General features: G+C 50.1%; 1 protein-coding gene across 1 annotated transcript; it reads left to right on the forward strand.

The window, feature by feature from the left end:
- The first annotated feature begins 60 nt into the window (after positions 1-60).
- LOC136536662 (uncharacterized) lies at positions 61-4,868 on the forward strand. The gene is made up of 2 exons (XM_066528878.1): positions 61-535; positions 4,755-4,868. The coding sequence occupies exons 1-2, from the start codon at positions 149-151 to the stop codon at positions 4,866-4,868; spliced, it is 501 nt and encodes a 166-aa protein (XP_066384975.1). The 5' UTR covers positions 61-148.
- The last annotated feature ends 13,772 nt before the right edge of the window (positions 4,869-18,640 follow it).

Raw genomic sequence — 18,640 nt, forward strand, 5'->3', positions numbered from 1 at the left:
GGCCGCATCGCTGACCTCCTCCGTTTCCTTGCAGCCCCATGCCCCGTTCCCCACCCGACACGGCACACCACTCTCTGCCCCTTCCTTCACCTCCGCTCCTCTTTGGCCTCCGAATCCCCACTCGCGAACCCTAGCTGGCCTCCGCGAGATGGACGAGGACTGGGAGCTCCTCCTCGCGTCCCCTAATGCGGCGGCGGCGGCCGAGCCGTACGCCGGCGGCGGAGGCGGGAAGGACGACGCCGGAGCCATCAAGCACGACTACTTCGACCTCGGCTTCGACGCCAAGTACCCCCGGAGGGCATCGTTGTCGAAGGAGGATGAGGACGAGGACGGTGTGGAGGAGGGGCTTCTCGGGGCGTCAGACAATGCGAGCTGGGTGGAGCCGGACCCTGACGACCTTCTCTTCCCCGGCCGCGACCGCGCCGCACTCTGGTTGGACTCGTCCTCCGACGGGGAGAGACCTAAGGTCGAGGCCACCGATCCAGTGGAGCGTGCCACGGAGGAGGCCGGGCTCCCTCCCTCCCTGCGAGATCCGGTGAGCGTCGCCCGCCTCCCTCCCCGCAGAGCTCCGCTCGCCTCCCTCCTTGCCTCGCCGTTGTCATCATCGTCGTCGGGCCCGCCTCGCCGGCGAGCTCCCTCCTCTATACGGACTCCCTCCCTCCCTGCGAGATCCGGTGAGCGCCGCCCGCCTCCCTCCCCGCCTCGCCGTCGTTGTCGTTGTCGTTGGGCCCGCCTCGCTGGCGAGCTCCCTCCCCTGCACGGCCTCCCTCCCTCCCTACGAGATCCGACGAGCGCTGCACGAGCACCTCCGCCCCCACGCAGCGCTGCTCATCACCGGCGGCGGGGGAGCGGTCCTAGATCCGGCGAGGCAACCAAGGCCAGCGGCTCTGGAGGTGCTCCCACAGCGAGCTCGCCTCGCCGAGCCGGCCACGCCCCGCCGCGGTCCCGCCTGACACCCACCACTGCTCTACCCCGACGCCTCCTACGGGCTCACCACTACGGCCGCCGAAGACTTTGCGTCTTGGAGAAAGACGACGCAAATAAGCATCTCGGTTGGCCTCGTAACCAAAATGCATGCTCTGTTTACGTCTTCTGTTGGAGCCGGTTTTCTTCAGCTAAAACACTGTGCATGACCTATTTTGGGTTTGCGTCGCCGTTTGCATAAGTTGTTGGAGACAGTCTAACAGCTTGGCAGGGGATAGGTGGGGCCTACCAACATCAGCTGCAGGCACATGCGCCACCCACGAACCAATCAGGAGCATGCTGCGGTGCTGCACGCAAACGACCAGCAAGAAACCGTCCGGTCCGTATGGAACCGCCCGGTTCGCCGGTTCCATAAAAAAACAACCGATTCAACCGGTTTTTAGCAGTTCGATTGTACAGATAGTCTTGTAAATAAACCGGACCTGTTTAGGCTCTGGTTCGATCTTTTAGCGGTCCGACCATCGGTCCAGTCTGGTCCGGTGCTAATAACTATGGTGGATAATGGGTGGCATCCGGAACTTCACTGCCTGTTCGGTATCCATATTTACAGCCGCAGCCACTTCGGTTAGGAATGCAACACTCAAGGTACTGTAGAAACAGTGGTAAGCACGTTGCTGCCAACAGTAGTAGTATATTATGGTAGAGTTCGCTCAAACAGTAGTAGTATAAAGTAGTTTTAGTACATTGAAGATATATAAGAATCTTTAGGACATGATGTTTCGGTATCTCTCTACACGGTAGAACATATTTAAACTGACAAATATGTTTACCTGATTGTTTTGAGGGTGGAATGATAAATCATTTGATTAATGAAATATAGATGCACAATACAAATTAAGTGTTGAATATGTTTTGCTGATCAAATTTGGTTGGACTAGGAAAACAATGAACTTTGATGTTGTCGGTGCGAAATATGACCAACAAGTAAATATTTATAGTTTTATCGTGCGTTGTGATCGGATGTGGCATAGCACTAAAAACACAGGATTTATACTTGTTCAGACAACAGGCCCTAAGTCCAGTTAAGGTCGGTCGGTGACTTTATTTTTAAGCCCAGGTGGTCGAAGTTTGCTGTGGGGTTACAAATGAGTAAGGAATGAGAAAGGAGTGTTAGAGGCTCAGTCAGACTCTGAGCCGAGTGGCAGAGAGTGAAGGATGCTCAAACGTGCGCTAAGTATCAGAGCGTATGCTCTGTGTGTCAGAGCTTATCAGCTGTTGAGAGCGTGTAGACTGTGTAGCTGTCGAGCTCTAGAGCCGTTGTGCTGTTGTCCTCGAGTCTTTGGGGCTTTGGGGGGTTCGAAGCTCCTGTCCTTTTGGTAGGAGAGAGCATATCCCCTTTTTATAATTAAAGGGGATGGCCTTACAAGTAAGAGGAAAACAGAGAGTTCATACGGGCGCTGCCTAGTCTAGTTGCCCACGTCATTAGGTATGGGATGACAGTCGGCGCCCATAATACCGTTTATGTTCAGACGTGTCTGGCAGGCTCTACCATGTTCGCCTGGTACCGCAAACGATGGCGCCCACAATACTGTTTATGCTCTGACGCGTATGGCAGGCTCTACCATGTTCGCCTGACATGCCCTGATGGCACCGTCCTGTAGGTGCGCAGGGCATGGCAGGCTACGGTCCTCGGTATTGCGGTTGACTTGAGCGCCTTACCTTATCCGCTCTGCCTGCTTCTCGGGCCCACACCAAGCGGGTGTCCCCGGTCAGTTGTTCCTAGTCGGCCCCAACCGTGTCGGCTAGGAAAGAGCAGCGAGCAGAGGTCCGGTGTATCCTTGGTCGGAGAAAGGGGGTCGGAGTTGGATTGCAGTCCCACCTCGGCCAGGCCTTCCGGTCGGGAACCAGATCGTTGTCTTGGTCTATCATTATGTATTTGGGCCAGCCCAGGCCCGTGCTATCGCTGCACCGCCTGCCGGGCCGGGTTTTGTAGGGAAGTGGGTCCATTGAGGACCTCGGGTTTATGAACCCAACGGGAGCTCCCGAGTCCTTTTGGGACTTCTGTGAAGCCGTGAAGGGGCTGTTCACACACGTTTCGCGTGATATTGTAAAAGCCAAGGGCTTGTGTTCTTAGCTTAATGAAAGCTTGTATTCGCTTTGTAATTCCTATACCCATTGTGCCGTGGAGGCGGGTTGTTTATTGGAACTTCGGTGTTTTCCCCCTTGGTTTGTTGTACTACATAGGGTAACCTAGTAGGATTTAGGCGTCCAGCCTTCATGTGGAGGACTGGCAAAGGCCGCAGAGGCACGCTGAGTGGATACGAGCGCCTAGCCTTCGTGGGAAGGACTGGTGAAGGCCGTGGAGGTGTGCCAGAGGGATATTGGCGCCCAGCCCTTGAGAAGGAGACTCACTGGTAATCCGTTTTCTGTCGTGTGCGCGTGAGCGCACCTGGTGGGTGTTGCCCCTAAGCCTGCGGACAACTAGGAAGTCGGTCGGAGACTGAGCACCATGGTACTCTTTTTTAGGGCTGTGGACTCTTGTGTCTCTTCTGATCGGGGTGTTCACCCATGTCCATTCTGACCGCAACCTGTGCGGTCGGTCGGGTTCCTAAGTCGAGACCTGGCAGCTTGAGCCTTCGAGCCACTAGGGGTCAGTCAGGGTCGGTCGCATGATTTCCTACATCACCTCATCCACAGTTTTCGCAACCAGAGGGGCTAAGCTGACGCCACTTGCCCCGATGGCTCAAGTGGCGAGCTTCGGTGAGCTTGCTAACGGGTATGTCCGAGTGGAATCTGGATCTGTCGTTCGTAATGGGGTCAACATAGTCCTCATGTGGCACTCCACTTCTCCTTAACCCGCCTCTTGGTAGATGCCTGAGTCATTCTAGAGAGTGACTCAGGTGGCCCGATGGCCTCCCCTCGGTGGAGATTCTATGGGAACAGCTCAAGATCAGGATCAAACGAGAAGGTTGAGATGACCCTGTCCGATCTTGAGCGGGTCAGACGAGGGCCGCTGGGGCTCATCTACATTTTCTCCCTTGGCTCCGTTTGACATGAGGCGGCCTCAAGCCCTTCGTGGGACGGCCTTCTAACCCCGGTCGTTCGCCACTCATATTGAATGAGACGACTCTCGCTTTGTGATGCGACGTGAAGCATTGTGATGCATCAATTGCATATGCAATGTTTGGCTATATGGGATGAATGTATGGATGAATATATGAATGAATGTATGAATGCATGCATGAGAATGGATGAATGTATGAATGCATGCATGAGAATGGATGAATGTATGCTCATGCACTAGAAAAGTAAAACTGGGGTTGGTAAAGTTACCTTGATGGCAGGAGTGACGGGTTTGGGGAGCTTCTATCGGATGTGTCCGAGTGAAATCCAGGTCCGTCATTCATGACAGAGTCAACATAACCCACATGGGGCATCCCACTACTCCTTACCTATCTCCTAGTAGCCGCCCGAGCCATCTAATCGACCCGGGTGATTCGCTAGCCTCTCCTTGATGGAGATTCTATTGGTGGGCCCCTCCAAACCCTACCTAGGAAGGCGGAGGGTTGTTTGTGTGCGGTTGCACCTAATTTCCCATGCTCGGGTTGCAATAGTGGTGGGCCTCGCCCAGGCCAGGTCCCATCAGCTAGGGTCACGTCCTACCGCACGCCTTTCCGCATTAAATAGGGGGATGGGGAGGGTTTTTTCTTCCTCCTTTTTGTTAAGCCTGTTTGTGTGCCATGGCGGTTTCTACGAGAGAGGAGAGCAGAGCAAGGGAGAGGAAAAACTCATAGATTTGTTCATAAATGTGAGGTGCGATGTCGAACTAGAGGCCTTCCAATGTGGATGAGGTCGTGCTGGCCGACTTCACCACAAAGGGGCTGCTTTCGTCAAAGGAGGTGGTGCACTGGAGGGCTCCTGTGCTGGGGGAGGTTGTTCCATGACCCTAGGCCAATGAGGTCACCTCCTTCCTCACCTTCCACGAGCGTGGGCTTGGGTACCCCACGCATTGGTTTCTGCATGGTCTCCTCAACGAGTGAGGCCTAGAGTTGTAGCACCTCAACCCAACTAGGGTGTTGCACATCGCCAGCTTCATCACCGTCTATGAGACCTTTCTTGGGATGGAGCCACATGTGGATCTATTCTGGCGAGTCTTCATCGGGCGAGCCCGATCCAAGGGGAAACCGCCTAGAACCGCATCGGTTGGGGGGTTTGCCCTACAGAAGAGGCCGAAGCCATTGGTCCCCTACCCCGCGTACTCCCCTAGTGACTCCAACCAGGGGTGGTGTAACACCCCAGGTGTTTGTCACCAGTTAAGCAATGGGTTTAAACTCAACCATGTCATTTTAAGTGGTGATGGAGATGTTAGGTCAAACATATGAAAATGAGCCACCACTTAAACTTGGACCATGCACCATTGCTTACATGCTGCCCTTTCTAAAAAGTATGCTTGAGTAATGCTAGATGTACTTGTTTCATATGTCTCGCATCAATATCCATCTATATTGATCCATGGAAAAGTTTCATGAAGTTTGGAATCAAGAAGTCACATGAAATGACAAGTTATGTCCTTGCATGAATTGTTTTATAAAGTGAATGGAATTCTAGATCATCAACCAAACCTTGGAACCTTATCCAAATGACTCTAATTGAACTCTACAACAAAAGTCATGAAGGTTTCATGTTGAGCAGAAGACAAGAAAATGCCTCAATCGGTCGAGAACTCTAATTTAAGCTTTACCGTGATGCTACTTTGACCTGTGTTGACCAATCACTTACAGTGCTTGCATGGAGTTGCACCTTAAATAAAAGTTGAAGTTTGAGTGGAGTAGAACAAACTTTGTTTTTGGACCAAGAGCTAGATCATCTTATAAGCAAGTCAAACTGAGGCTCGAACTTTCAATCTACTGCTGTTTTTAGAGTCCAAAAAATCTGCTAAGTCTGAGTAACTAAAAACTGAACTTTCAGTTTCTTGAGCCCTACTTTGCAGCTCTCTATCTTCCGATATAATCCAAGTTAGACCAAAAACCTTTAAGCAAAGTTGTAGTCCTAATATACCTCTACAACATTGTGCAATTGGTTTAGTTTTTCATTGCTCGGTTTAGGAGATAGAGATGCGAGAAAATGGGGGTTCAGTTGCTTGTTCAGACGTTTTTGAACTATCCTTGAGCTTGGACGTGGCCGACTGACTTCGGGCGCCGTAGGCCACGTGGCTCCTCTGTGCTGCCCTCTCTTGCCACCTCGCCCCCATGTGCATGAATACTGAGCACTCGCCCTGCCCTCTCCACTCTCTCCCGCTCCCTTCCCCTCCCCTCTCCTGCTCTCTCCAAGCCGGCACCATGCCGCTCGCCATGGCCAGCCGCAGCCGAGCTCCGCTTAGCCATGGCCACAGAGCAATGTTTCCCCAGCCTCCACCAACAGCTTTGTGACCATCTCCTCTCCCTCGTGCACACCCCCGTCCGTGCCGGCATTACCGTGGTCGCTATCGCCGGAACGGCTTTGGCCGCCTCCCTTGTCTACCGTGGCCAGGCAGCCACAAGCCATTGCGGGCCAAACCTGGGCTAGGCGCGGCCGTGGCTAGCCGCTGTGAGGCCGCGTCGCCCCTCTGTGGCCGCCGACGCCCCTCCCCAGCCGGCCGAATCAGCCACCGGCCAGCCCGACGGCCTCCTCTGCTCCGACGCGGTTAAGAAGAAAAGCGAAGGACCGTGGACATGAATTAGAAGAAGATGGAGGGTCTAAGCGTGAATCCGTGACTTGGTTGAATAGTACTTGAAAGGATCTTTTTGTTCTAGTTTAATTTGACAAAACTGCAGGGTCCCCGATGCAAGATCTACATCCCTTTTTCTTCCATTTATGCAGATTTGAATGATCAATTTTGAAAATTCATAGAAATTAGTAGAACAATCGTAAAATAGTAAATGATGACATTTTGGAATCCTTGTGAAGTTATCTATGCATTAGATCTATAATATGGCATGCTTTAGTTTAAATATATTGCTGTAAAAATAGATTTATGCAGTTAGGTTTTTGATGCTAGTTGTGTCTTGTCTTTTTCATAACTGCAGTTGTTGTGCTCAAATAATTGTGAAATTTTTGTGGAGTGCTACTAAGGTTATTCTTGATGGCTGGTAAAACTTTCAGTATTTTGGGCTTGATAGTTTAAGATCTATAAAAATAACAAATCACCTGTATTGCTTTGCTCCTATTCTGAATAGTCCTGCATGTTTGAATTAATTGGCTTAGTTAAGTTATGAATCATGACTTTATCATAATACATGAGTTGTAGTACTTTTCTTAATATTTTGAAAAAGCTAAATATCATGATTTTTGGTTAAGAAGATCTTGAGTTATACTTGCTTAAATCTCTGTGGCTGTTTCTGCCCAAACCCAGAGAGGGTTTCCTTGTTCTTATTGTGGGGCCTTCTTAATTGTAGAATTATCTTTAGGTGTTTACAACAAAGTTGTTTAGAATTTGCTAAGATTTCTAAAAAGTCTAGAACCACATATATTGGACATGTATAACTCTATTTATAGCTATTTAAAGTGGCATGTCAGTTTCTGTCCATGTTTTAGATAGAGATGCATTTATTGGATTAATTGGCCTTGTTATCTGTAGAATCATCTTAATATTATAATAAGAAAGTTGTACATAACTCACTTAAACATCTTGTGTTAAATTTTCATGGCATTTGGCCAAATATTTTGTGAGTTATGACAGTTCTAAGTTGGTCTTCAAAAATTATGGTTCTCTGGAATTTCTGGACCAGATTTGATAAATGTGACTGTTTGACCCTTTTAACTTGGGGATCATGCTGCGATGATTAAATATGGATTGTAGACAATTTCATAGTCTTTCCATATTGTCTTGTTTCATGTATTTTGGATTAGTACAACTCTAGTTATAAGCTTGTGAAGTTGCATGGCAGAATCTGTCCAAATCTGGACAGAGGTGCTCAATTGTGCTTGATTGACCTTGTTAATGGTGGAATTGCCTTGTGATGATAATAAACATGTTTTATATAATTTAATAAGATTTCTATAAAGTTAAGGTTCATGCTTGTTTGATGTCTGTAACTCCAGTTATGCTATTTTGAAACTACTACTACTTTTCTGTCCTAGTTCGGTGCAGATCTGAAACATTGGCATGTTTAACCTAGTTAGCTTTGGAATAAGCTTTTGGTGATAATAACAATGTTGTAGGAAATTTCATTATCTTTCCAGAAAGTCTAGGATCACCTTCTTTGGATGTTTGGATCTCCAGTTATAGGTGAAACAAGTGTTATCTGTGCTGCTGTCCAAATTCTGTGTTGTGCTTTATAAGTTGATTGCTTTCACCTTGCATTGCCTTATGTGTTGCTAAGTGTAACTCATGCCTTTCATGGTGTTAAATTAAGTTACCTGAGATCTTAAATTGTGATAGATGTTGTCAATGGAATAGCTTAACTCAAGTTATCTGGTGTACCATGCTTGATATCCTCACTATCTTTCTATAATAGATTATGTGATGCATCTCGTATTAGCGTTCTTTTATTCATGCACTTGCATCTTGCATCTCATCTTGGTACGCTAGATGAACCACGTGAAGGACGTGATGTTGGAGCTGAACCCAAAGACGGTGTATGGTGGACCTATCCCGAAGATGGAAGGAATGAACAAGTGCTAGGATGGGAGATACTCGCCTAGCGAGTGTCGTCTAACAAACACTAACCTAGTGTTGAATTCTAGACAAGCCCCGGAGCATTCTAAGCCTCCCATGTTTTTACAACTATCTTGAGTATCTTTTATTGTTGATGATACATTAAGTATAGGAATTGGTTGGAACCAATTGTTGCATTATATCCTTACCTTGTCCAGATAAAATCCTATGAATCCTAATTAAGTGTAGGATCGAATGATGCTTAGCTATGCTTAGACTGGTAGAAGTCGGGTGATTTCCTGTCACCTGCGAGATGTAGGATGAGCTCTGGTCATGGGTGGCTATATTTGCTATCGTGGAAAAGAACCATGTGTTAATAATGAAAAGAGACCGGATGGGATGACGTTAGTGCAGCAACAAGGCATGGAGGTCTTGGGTGTGAATCTATCCCCGTCTATGTTGTTTAAGGACCGATACACTGTATGTCCTTATGTCATGTTGAACGCAGCCTAACATTTAGCTGGCCGAATAACTTATTCCGACCACGAAGCCTAGTAGCTCGATTTAGGCCAGGAACGCGAGCAGTTGGTCACAATCTGGATGGCAGTAAGGATGTGTGGAGAGCCATTGGCGTAAGCCCAAGGGTGGGTTAAGTCACTGAGCACTCATGGCAGAGTGGTTCTCTGATTTTGCGGCACTGATCGGACCCGCAACTCATGAATTGTACCAAAGGTGACTTGTTTGCGACCCTAACGGGGGAAGCAGGGTTTGTGTTAGAAATACCCCTCCAGCTGGATAGGAATCGATTCGAATCACCATCTCTCTCAGATAGTGAGAACTTGACTGAGTAGCGGCAACGTAGATTCACTAAATTTAAAGATATGGTCAAATGATAATGATGATGATGATAATGATAATGAGCCATGAAATACCTAATATGGTTATTATTGTTTGCAACTTAATCAAGTGATTGATTAGTACAGGTGCTAATATAGATGGTAGGAAATGGCTAAAAGTCACTGCTAGTACATGTTAATACTGCTATTGATTACTCAAGCTTTTATGCAAAGAGGTTGTCCAACAAGATCCACTGATAAAGCCTTGCATAATCCTTGGTGTCACTTTATTTCTGGTTTATGACGGGTAAGTCTAGCTGAGTACATTCGAGTACTCAGGGTTTATCCCACCATGTTGCAGGTGAGGTTCTCGGCCTGTTGAAGATGGTGGCTAACCGCCGGTGGGCTTGGTGATTCTATATTTACTTCTCATCTATATGCTTTTGTCTGAGGATGTCACTTATGCTAGCAATGTATTTGGAACTTATATTAATGTAATCATTTGAAAACTATGTTGTTTTCACTAATCGGTTTTGAAACCCAAACTTGTACTATTATTTGTGAATCCCTTTTGTAATATTATTTCCACTGCAACTCTGCGTATGTGATGTGTATTTGCTTAATCACTCGATCTTGGCTGTGATGTTGATTTACCGAGGTCTTTCGGGACACTCGGCGGACTACTGGGTTTATATAAGTGAAAGTATACGTGTGTCAATGTGTTAGTAGGGACAGCCATACTTGATCTTGTATAAATTGGGCGGTTCTATCATAGGTGGCATGGAGAGTGGTTCTATATCAGGAACCCGGTGGAGGCGCCGTTCCCAATGTTTACCGGGGGGAGGTCGGAGAAGAGGGAAAGTTGAACGTGGGGTCCTTCCCATCAATAGAAAAAGCTGGCGATCATCGAGCCAGAGCTTTAGAAGCTCATGCAGAATGGCCTCGATGGGTTGTGGGTCTTCCACACCTTCTTCCACCATAAGGTTGCCCCACTGGGGGAAAGGACATGGCCGATGTGGGAATACTCTGGCCCGACGAATCCTGACCATGCATCACCAGAGGAGTAGTCAAAAGATGAAGTCTGGGGTGATCTTGGTTGGGCACTGTAGTTGAGGGATGAAGACTCCCTCAAAGGGATGCCCAGACCCCTTCATGTCTCGAAGCTATCCAATTTGGTATGCTTTTTTGCCATGACCTTTTCCTTCTTGTTTTGATGTTTTGATTGATTTCGAGTTGCCCATTTCAAAGGGACTCACGGGCTATAAATCCCGGCCACATCTTTTGAGAGGGGCGGAAGGCGTGGTTTAGCAAGCTGCCTAGAGGGAGGTCATGCTTGCCAAGAAGAAGAAGAAAGCCGAGAAGGTCTGGAGGAGGTTTGATAAGGAGAAGGAGATGAACCGGTGGGTCCAGGGTGGCGAGAGCCAGAGCGACATGGAGGTGGAGCTCGAGTCGGAGGAGTCTATGAAGATGGGTGACGACATGAGTGTCTCAGAGGACGAGGGAAATAGGGGCGCTGTCATGACCTTTGTGGAGCGCCGTGAGCATGCGGCCACACCCGTCGATGGCGGGCTTGGTACGAAAACGCGTCGTGAGTGAAGACGCCGCCCTCGAACGAGAGGCAAAGCGGGCATGGTCACCGCGCCCTTTGGAGGCACCGTCGGCTTCTCAGTCCCCTGCTCTGAGTGTGATGGAATGCGTCGGTCGGTCGGGGGAGCACGATTGTCCGCCCGTTCCCTTAGGGTCACCGTGCGTGCATGTCCCTCAATGGGGAGATGCCCCACTGATTGCTCTAGTGGTCTCGCCGTGAGCTAGTGGCCGTGACCGTTCGCGAGCCGAACGGGTATCAGCCGTGTCGTCCCTACCCTCGATCGGTCCAAGGGGGCACGAACTGTGACCCTAAGTGATCCTTGGCCGGTCAGATCATCGTCAGCTGGTCAGGGCTTCAAGGTTCTACCGCTTTCATCTGGGTATGTATTCATGCTTCCTTTGGCCCTCATAGTTGAGTTTTTGGGTGTGACTAACCTATGCTTGTCCCCTTTTTTGTAGCGGCCAGGAGCCGGTAGGACTAGGGATCTCCCCACCTCCCATGCGAGGAGAGTGGAGACCTAGCCTACAGCAGGTTTCTACGAGCGAAGGGGGAAGCATGCTTGTGGTAGCACGACCTTCCTTATAGGGGGTTGCGTCTTCTCGACTGGTGGTGAGCACGGTGGCGGTCGTGATGGCGGTGATCCCCATGATGACGACGGAGGTCAGGTCAGAGGTGACTCTTGCTGTCCCTCCCTTGCCAGTCACGGAGGCAGAGAGGAGGGAAACTAGGCTCCCTGTCTCGCTCGATGGAGGAGCGCACGGTTTGCCCGCCTGGACCGAGCTGGAGGGGTCTGGAGGAGCCATGGCCAGGCCAAAGGTAGAGCAGCCATCGGCAAGCCATGTAATCCTAGCGGTGGACATCCCCTTCGACGGTGAGGAAGACATCAGGGTGGAGCCGCCAGCCATCCTGCCGTCCTAGGAGTTGGTGATGATTCGGTCATCGCTTGATACTGCAATGGCTGGATCTTCCAGCAGGTCAGGGGCAACCCACGAGCTCGTGTGGCCTTGCCCCGGTGAGCCGAGAAAGGCCTAGTTCATCCGTCACGATGAGGAGGAGGTAAAGCTTTGGCACGTGTTTAGGGAGAGAGAGGAGTGTCGATGGAGTCTAATCTCGCCATTACCAAGGCGAGGCTCAAGGAGGCCTTGGAGAGGGTTGAGCTCATCCATCGAGCCATGACTGTGGACTTGCCATGCATTGTAGAGGTAAGTTTTGTGCATTCCTAGTGTTGTTTTTTATTCCTTGGCATTCAAACGGTTGTCTCAGTATGCCTGCTTCTTGTCTCACAGGACCTAGAGATGATGTCAATTCACAAGTCCCAATTTCTTCGGGAGGAGCACGGTCGGATGGAGCAAGAAGCTATGGCGTCACGGTGGGTCGTTGACCTTAGGCACTAGCTAGAGTCCACCCATTGTGAGTCCTAAGACTAGGCAGCCGAGGTGATGGGAGCACAGGCGGTAGAGATGCATGCGGTCAAGCGGGCGACTGCTGCCGAGCTAAAACTCGACAGGGAAGTCTAGTGCCACACACATAGATGATCATTGAGCAGGTCTCTACATAGTGGGTGATGGAGGCTCACCGTTCGACCGTGGCTATAGATGTGCACTAGGAAGACATCATACAGCCTGCAGAGGCAGCGGAGGCTGAGTCAGAGGTGAGCGTCGTCTTTCTCCCTATCGAGCCGAACGATGTCCCAACCATAGCCAAGCTGAGCACCATCATCTCGACCACAACCGAGCTGCCTTCATCCTCGCCAATCGCACCGTCAACCGACACCGCCGAGGGGCCACAATAGAGTTTAGAGTAGAAGTAGTCAGTTTATGTAAAAGATGAATTCATAGGGGAGCCCCTGTGTGAACAATTTTACTTTCATGAATATTTTAAGTTCATTTTTGTGATGAAATCACTTATGAGGGGAAGCTTGTCATGTCTGCCCTTGTTTTTATCCTTGCGTAATTTTGTCTTTTGTCCTTTCTTTTTCGCACCTGCCCATTGACCCATAGGCTGCAACCTTAAGAACCCGAGCGTGGCCCACGAGGCTCAGCTACTCATAATAGTAGGTCATGGCGGGGTGTGATCGGTCAGGAGGTTAAAGCGCAAGTTACGTAGGGTAATCAAAGGAATGGAATGCCCTTTCGATTGAGCGACGTCCTTTTGTTTGGGGCAAAAAGTGTCACTATATGATAGTAAAAATGAAGAAGGGTGGTATCACACCCCGTGTAGCCCCTGAGCGACCCAGGCTGAGAGTGCTCAGGCTAGGGGCACTGCAGGAGCAAGCATTGAATGGAAATAAACGGTAAGATTGAGTTTTAGGGAAAGAAAAAAACATAATTGTTTGATGTTCCATGTGTTGGTGAGAATGTTGCTATTGTCATCCTTTAGCCAGTAGATGCTCGGTCAGGATCACCTCGGCCACCGCATATAGGTCCTTCACATGGTGGAGAGAGCTTATGTTTGTACTTGGTTGACTGGGTCCTCCTGAGTATGAGATCACCGACCTCAAGGATCCTCCCCCTAATTTTTCTTTCATAGTACCAGCGGAGAGTTTGCTAGTAACAGGCAGAAGCGGATGACAGTCGTCTCACGAAGCTTCCTCGAGTAGGTCGACCGCATCCTACTGAGCCTCCATGGCTCAGTCTCGGTCGAAGGCCTTTACTCTTGGGGCACTATGATCGAGGTTAGATAGCAACACTGCTTTGGCTCTATATGCCAGGAAGAAAGGGGTGAACCCCATGGATCGGTTTGGGGTTGTTCTTATGCTCCAGAGGGTTGCTAGGACCTCTACAACCTAATGCCCGTCATACTTTTTGAGTCGGTCGAAGATGCGGGGCTTGAGTCCTTGGAGGACCATGCCATTAGCCCATTTGACCTGACCGTTAGTACGTGGGTGTCCAACCGAGGCCCAATCGATCCTGATGCCGTATCCATCACAAAAGTCTAGGAACTTCTTCCCGGTGAAGTTTATTCCATGGTTGGTGATGATACAGTTAGGAACACCAAACCCATAGATGATGTCGAGGAAGAACTTGACCACTTCTTCTGAGAGGATATTGGTGATGGGCTTCGCCTCTATCCACAAGGTGAACTTGTCCACCACCATGAGTAGGTGAGTGAAGCCACCCAGGGCCTTTTTGAGGGGTCCGACCATGTTGAGGCCCTAGACCACGAATAGCTAGGTGATGGGGATGGTCTGAAGCTCCTACGCTGGTAGGTGAGCTTGTTGAGCGTAGAACTGGCATCCTTCACACCTATAGACCACCTCCTCTGCATCTCATAGTGCAGTGGGCCAGTAAAAACCTTGGAGAAAGGCTTTCCTGACTAGCGACCTTGGGGCCACGTGATGTCCATAGATTTTGGCATGGATTTTGAGGAGAAGCTGTTTTGCCCTGGTCGGTCGGGATGCACTTCATGAGCACTCCCAACGGACTTCACTTGTAAAGTCCATTACTAATGGAGACGAACGTCTTGGCATGTCGAGCGATTCATCATGCTTTAGTCCTTTCCAGTGGGAGAACCTCCTCGAGGAGGTAGGCGAGCAGTGGTGCTCTCTAGTCGGCCAAATTGGGTGCCATCATGGTGGTGTCATGGGGCGATGTTGCCATGGAGGTGCCAAGGTCAGAGCCCCGATCGCTCGGTTGGGGTTAGGGCACATCGGGGGGTCGGAGCCCCTGAGTGCCAGATTGGTGTTGGAGCGCATCTAGGTCGGATGCTCTCGAATGCGGGCAGATGGCTCATGGAAGTCATTTACAAAGTCCCCATTGGTGGGTGGTTCCTGTCTGGCCACCAATTTTGTGAGGAAGTTAGTGGCAGCGTTGTCCTTTCGAGGGACATGGTCAGTCGGGATGCACTTCATGAGCACTCCAGATGGACTTTGTTTGTAAAGTTCTTTACTAATGGCGATGAACGTCTTGGCGCGTCGAGCGATTCATCGCGCTTCAGTCCTTTTCGGTGGGAGAACCTCCTCGAGGAGGTAGGCGAGCAGTGGTGCTCTCTAGTCAGCCAAATTGGGTGCCATCACGGCAACATCATGGGGTGATGTTGCCATGGAGGTGCCAAGTTTGGAACCCCTGATCGCTCGGTCGGGGTCAAGGCACGTCGGGGGGCTAGAGCCCCCGAGTGCTAGATTGGTGTAGGAGCGCGTCTAGGTCAGATCCTCTCGAATGTGGGTAGACGACTCATGGAGGTCGTTTACAAAGTCCCCATCGGTGGGTGGTTCCTATCTGGCCACCAATTTTGCAAGTTGGCGGTGTCATTGTCCTTTCAAGGGACATGATGCAGTTTGATCCCTCAAAACTTGTCCTCGAGCTTGCGCACCTCCTGATAGTACGTCACCATGAGAGGGCTCTTGCAGGAGGACTCCTTCTTGACTTGGTCAACAACCAACTCTGAGTGACCGCAGACATACAGCCGTGTGGCGCCAAGCTCGATGGCGATGCGCAGTTCATTGATGAGGGCCTCGTACTCAACAGCATTGTTTGAATCTGAAAAATGGAGATGGATCACGTAGCGGAGCATGCTCCCATCTGAGGAGATCAAAACCACTCCAGCCCCTAAGCCAAACCCCATGACTAACCCATCGAAGTACATTCTCTAGTACTCGTGGGTGACGTCCGGGGTCTGGAGCTGGACTTCCATCCATTCGGTGATGAAGTCGGCAAGAGCCTAAGACTTAATAGCTGTGTGGGGGACATACATGATGTCATGGTCCATGAGGTCGAGAGCCCACTTAGAGATTTGGCCAGTGGCATCGTGGTTACGGATGACCTTTTCGAGTGGGTATGAGGTGGTGACCATGACCTTGTGGTTGGTGAAGTAGTGCAGGAGCTTCTGGGTCACCATCAGCATGGCATACAGAAGCTTTTGAACCTAGGGGTAGTGAATTTTGGCATCGGTGAATACCTCACCAATGAAGTACACCAGTCGTTCGACCTTTAGGGGGTGTCCTGGCTCCTCCCTCTTGATGATGAGGGTGATGCTCACAACGTGGTTGCTTACCACGATGTAGAGGAGGAGGGATTCTCCCCGTTTGGGAGCGACGAAGATTGGGGCCAACATCAGTGACGTTTTGAGGCTTTCCAAAGCCTATTGTGCCTCCTTTGTCTAGATGAATGCGTCTGTTTTCTTGAGAAGTTTGTAGAGATGCATCCCCCGTTCGCCTAGTTGGGAGATGAACCAGCTCAAGGTAGCCAAATAGCCAGTGAGCCTCTGTACGCCCTTGACACTATGTATAGGGCCTATGTTGGAGATGGCCATGGTTTTTTTGGGGTAGGCTTCGATGTCGTGCTTGGACATGATGTATCAAAGCAGCTTCCCCTTCGGGACCCCAAAAACATAATTTTCAGGATTCAATTTGACGCTAAACATTCGGAGGTTTGCAAATGTTACGGCCAAGTTTGCGATCAGGTAGCTAGCTTGAGTCGTTTTCACCACTATGTCATCTACATAGACAACAATTGTTGGGTTTGGCCGCTCAACTTGGTTAGGTTGCTCAGGTAGGTTGATTTGGTCGGTGAAGCATCACTGCATGCACCATAGATAGGTGGTGCCAACGTTCTTCAGACAGAAAGGCATGGTTACGTAATAGTACGAACCATACAGGGTGATGAATGAAGTCATGACCTGGTCAGACTCTTTCATCATGATCTGGTGGTAGCCTAAGTAGGCATCTAGGAAGGAGAGGATTTCATACCCTGAGGTAGAGTCGACTATCTGATCTATGAGTGGTAAAGGGAAGTGATCCTTTGGGCATGCCTTGTTGAGGCCAGTATAGTCAACACACATTCTCCACTTCCTATTCTTCCTTTTCACAAGAATAGGATTAGCTAGCCAATCGGAGTGGTATACCTCTTTGACACATCTAGCTGCTAGAAGTTTGGTGATCTCCTCGCCTATGGCCCTGCGCCTCTCGTCGTTCAAGTGATGCAGGCATTGCTTGGTGGGTTTTGAGACCAGAATGATGTGTAGTGCATTCTCAGTGACCTCCCTCAGTATGCTCGGCATGTTAGAAGACTCCCACATGAAGACATCACGATTTACACGTAGGAAGTCAGTGAGCTCGCTTTCCTATTTGGCCAGGAGCTTAGTCCCGACCCGAACCATCTTGAACGGGTCGGTGGGGTCGATCTCCACCGCCTTGGTTTCCTTAGTTGGATGGAAGGCACTCGAGGAGGTCGACCCATTGTAGTCAAGGACTGTTGGAGTTGCTGAATTCCTGAGCGTTGGGAGCTCGGCGGAGTTGATGACGGCAGTGGCGAGCTCATAATGCTCGCGGTCGCATGTGTTGGCGTGCGAGAAGGTGCTACCTATGGTCATGATGTTGTTCGGCCCTAGCATCTTTAGCTTGAGGTAGGTGTAGTTGGGGATCACCATGAACTTGGCGTAGCATGGCCACCCCCAAGATGGAGTGGTCGGACCCTAGAAAGTCCACTACCTCAAAGGTTAAAACCTCCAAGCTGAAGTTGGCGTGGTCGCCAAACATGATGGGCAGGTGGATATGCCTATGTCCCTGGGATCACGCCATGGAAGGGAGAGCTCACTGGGTAGAGCTCCGATTGGAGGATGCACATGGCGTCGAGGGTGTCAACATAGAGAATGTTGAGGTCGCTGCCTCCGTCCATTAGAACCTTGGTGAGGCACTTCTTGCAGATGATGGGGTCGACGATGAGCGGGTAGCGACCCAGTCGAGCGACGTGGGAAGGATGGTCTCTCTGATCAAAAGTGATTGAGGAGTTCGACCAGCTAAGGAAAGAGTGGATGGCTGACTCAGTGACGCATGCGTCTCTGTAGCGTACCATGTGCTGGTGCTTGGAGTGGATAGCGTCGGATCCCCCAAAGATCATGAGGCATTCCTTAGGGTCGGGGAAGCCATCTTCATCCTTGCTCGCCGTGCCTCCTTTCTTGTTCGCCTCCTCCTTGCCTTTCCCTTCCTTTGGCTTGGTGGCTTGCCATAGGAAGCACTTGAGGAGCTCATAGTCCTTATAGAGGTGTTTGATGGGATAGGCGTGGTTGGTGCATGGACTCTCCATGAGCTTGTCGAAGTGGTCGGGCTAGCCCTGTTGGGGCTGCTTGCCCGCTCGGTTGGCCGATCAGCGCCGGTCCTTCTTGTTCTTCTTGCCCTTTTTGTGGAGGGGCACTCGCCTTGGTCCTCGCACTTGGGCTTGCCCCTTGTCCTGACCGCCGCTGAAGACCACCCCAATCGCCTCCTCACCGGAGGTGTGGTTTGTGGCGATGTCGAGTAGGTTGCGGTTGGTATGGGGCTTCACACAGCCGAGCTTGTGGATTAAGGACTTGTAGGTTGTCCTAGAGAGGAACATGCTGATGAAGTCTGCGTCGATGACATCAGGAAGGGAGTTGCACTGCTTTGAGAACCTATAGATGTAATCCCGTAGGGACTCATTGGGGTCCTACTGGCAGCTCTTGAGGTCCTTGGAATTCCTAGGATAGACATACGTCCCCTAAAATTTCCAATGAAGACGCTCTTGAGATCCACCCAGCCACAGATGTTATCAGGCGAAAGGAATTCGAGCCATGCTCGAACATGCTCCCCCACATAGATGGGGAGGTACTAGATGATGAAGTAGTCATCATCCACTCCTCCTGCTTAGTAGGTGAGCCAAAAGTCTTTAAGCCATATACCAAGGTTCGTCTCCCTAGTGTACG

The sequence above is a fragment of the Miscanthus floridulus genome, chromosome 2 (assembly GCF_019320115.1).
Source record: "Miscanthus floridulus cultivar M001 chromosome 2, ASM1932011v1, whole genome shotgun sequence".
Classification (NCBI taxonomy): domain Eukaryota; kingdom Viridiplantae; phylum Streptophyta; class Magnoliopsida; order Poales; family Poaceae; genus Miscanthus; species Miscanthus floridulus.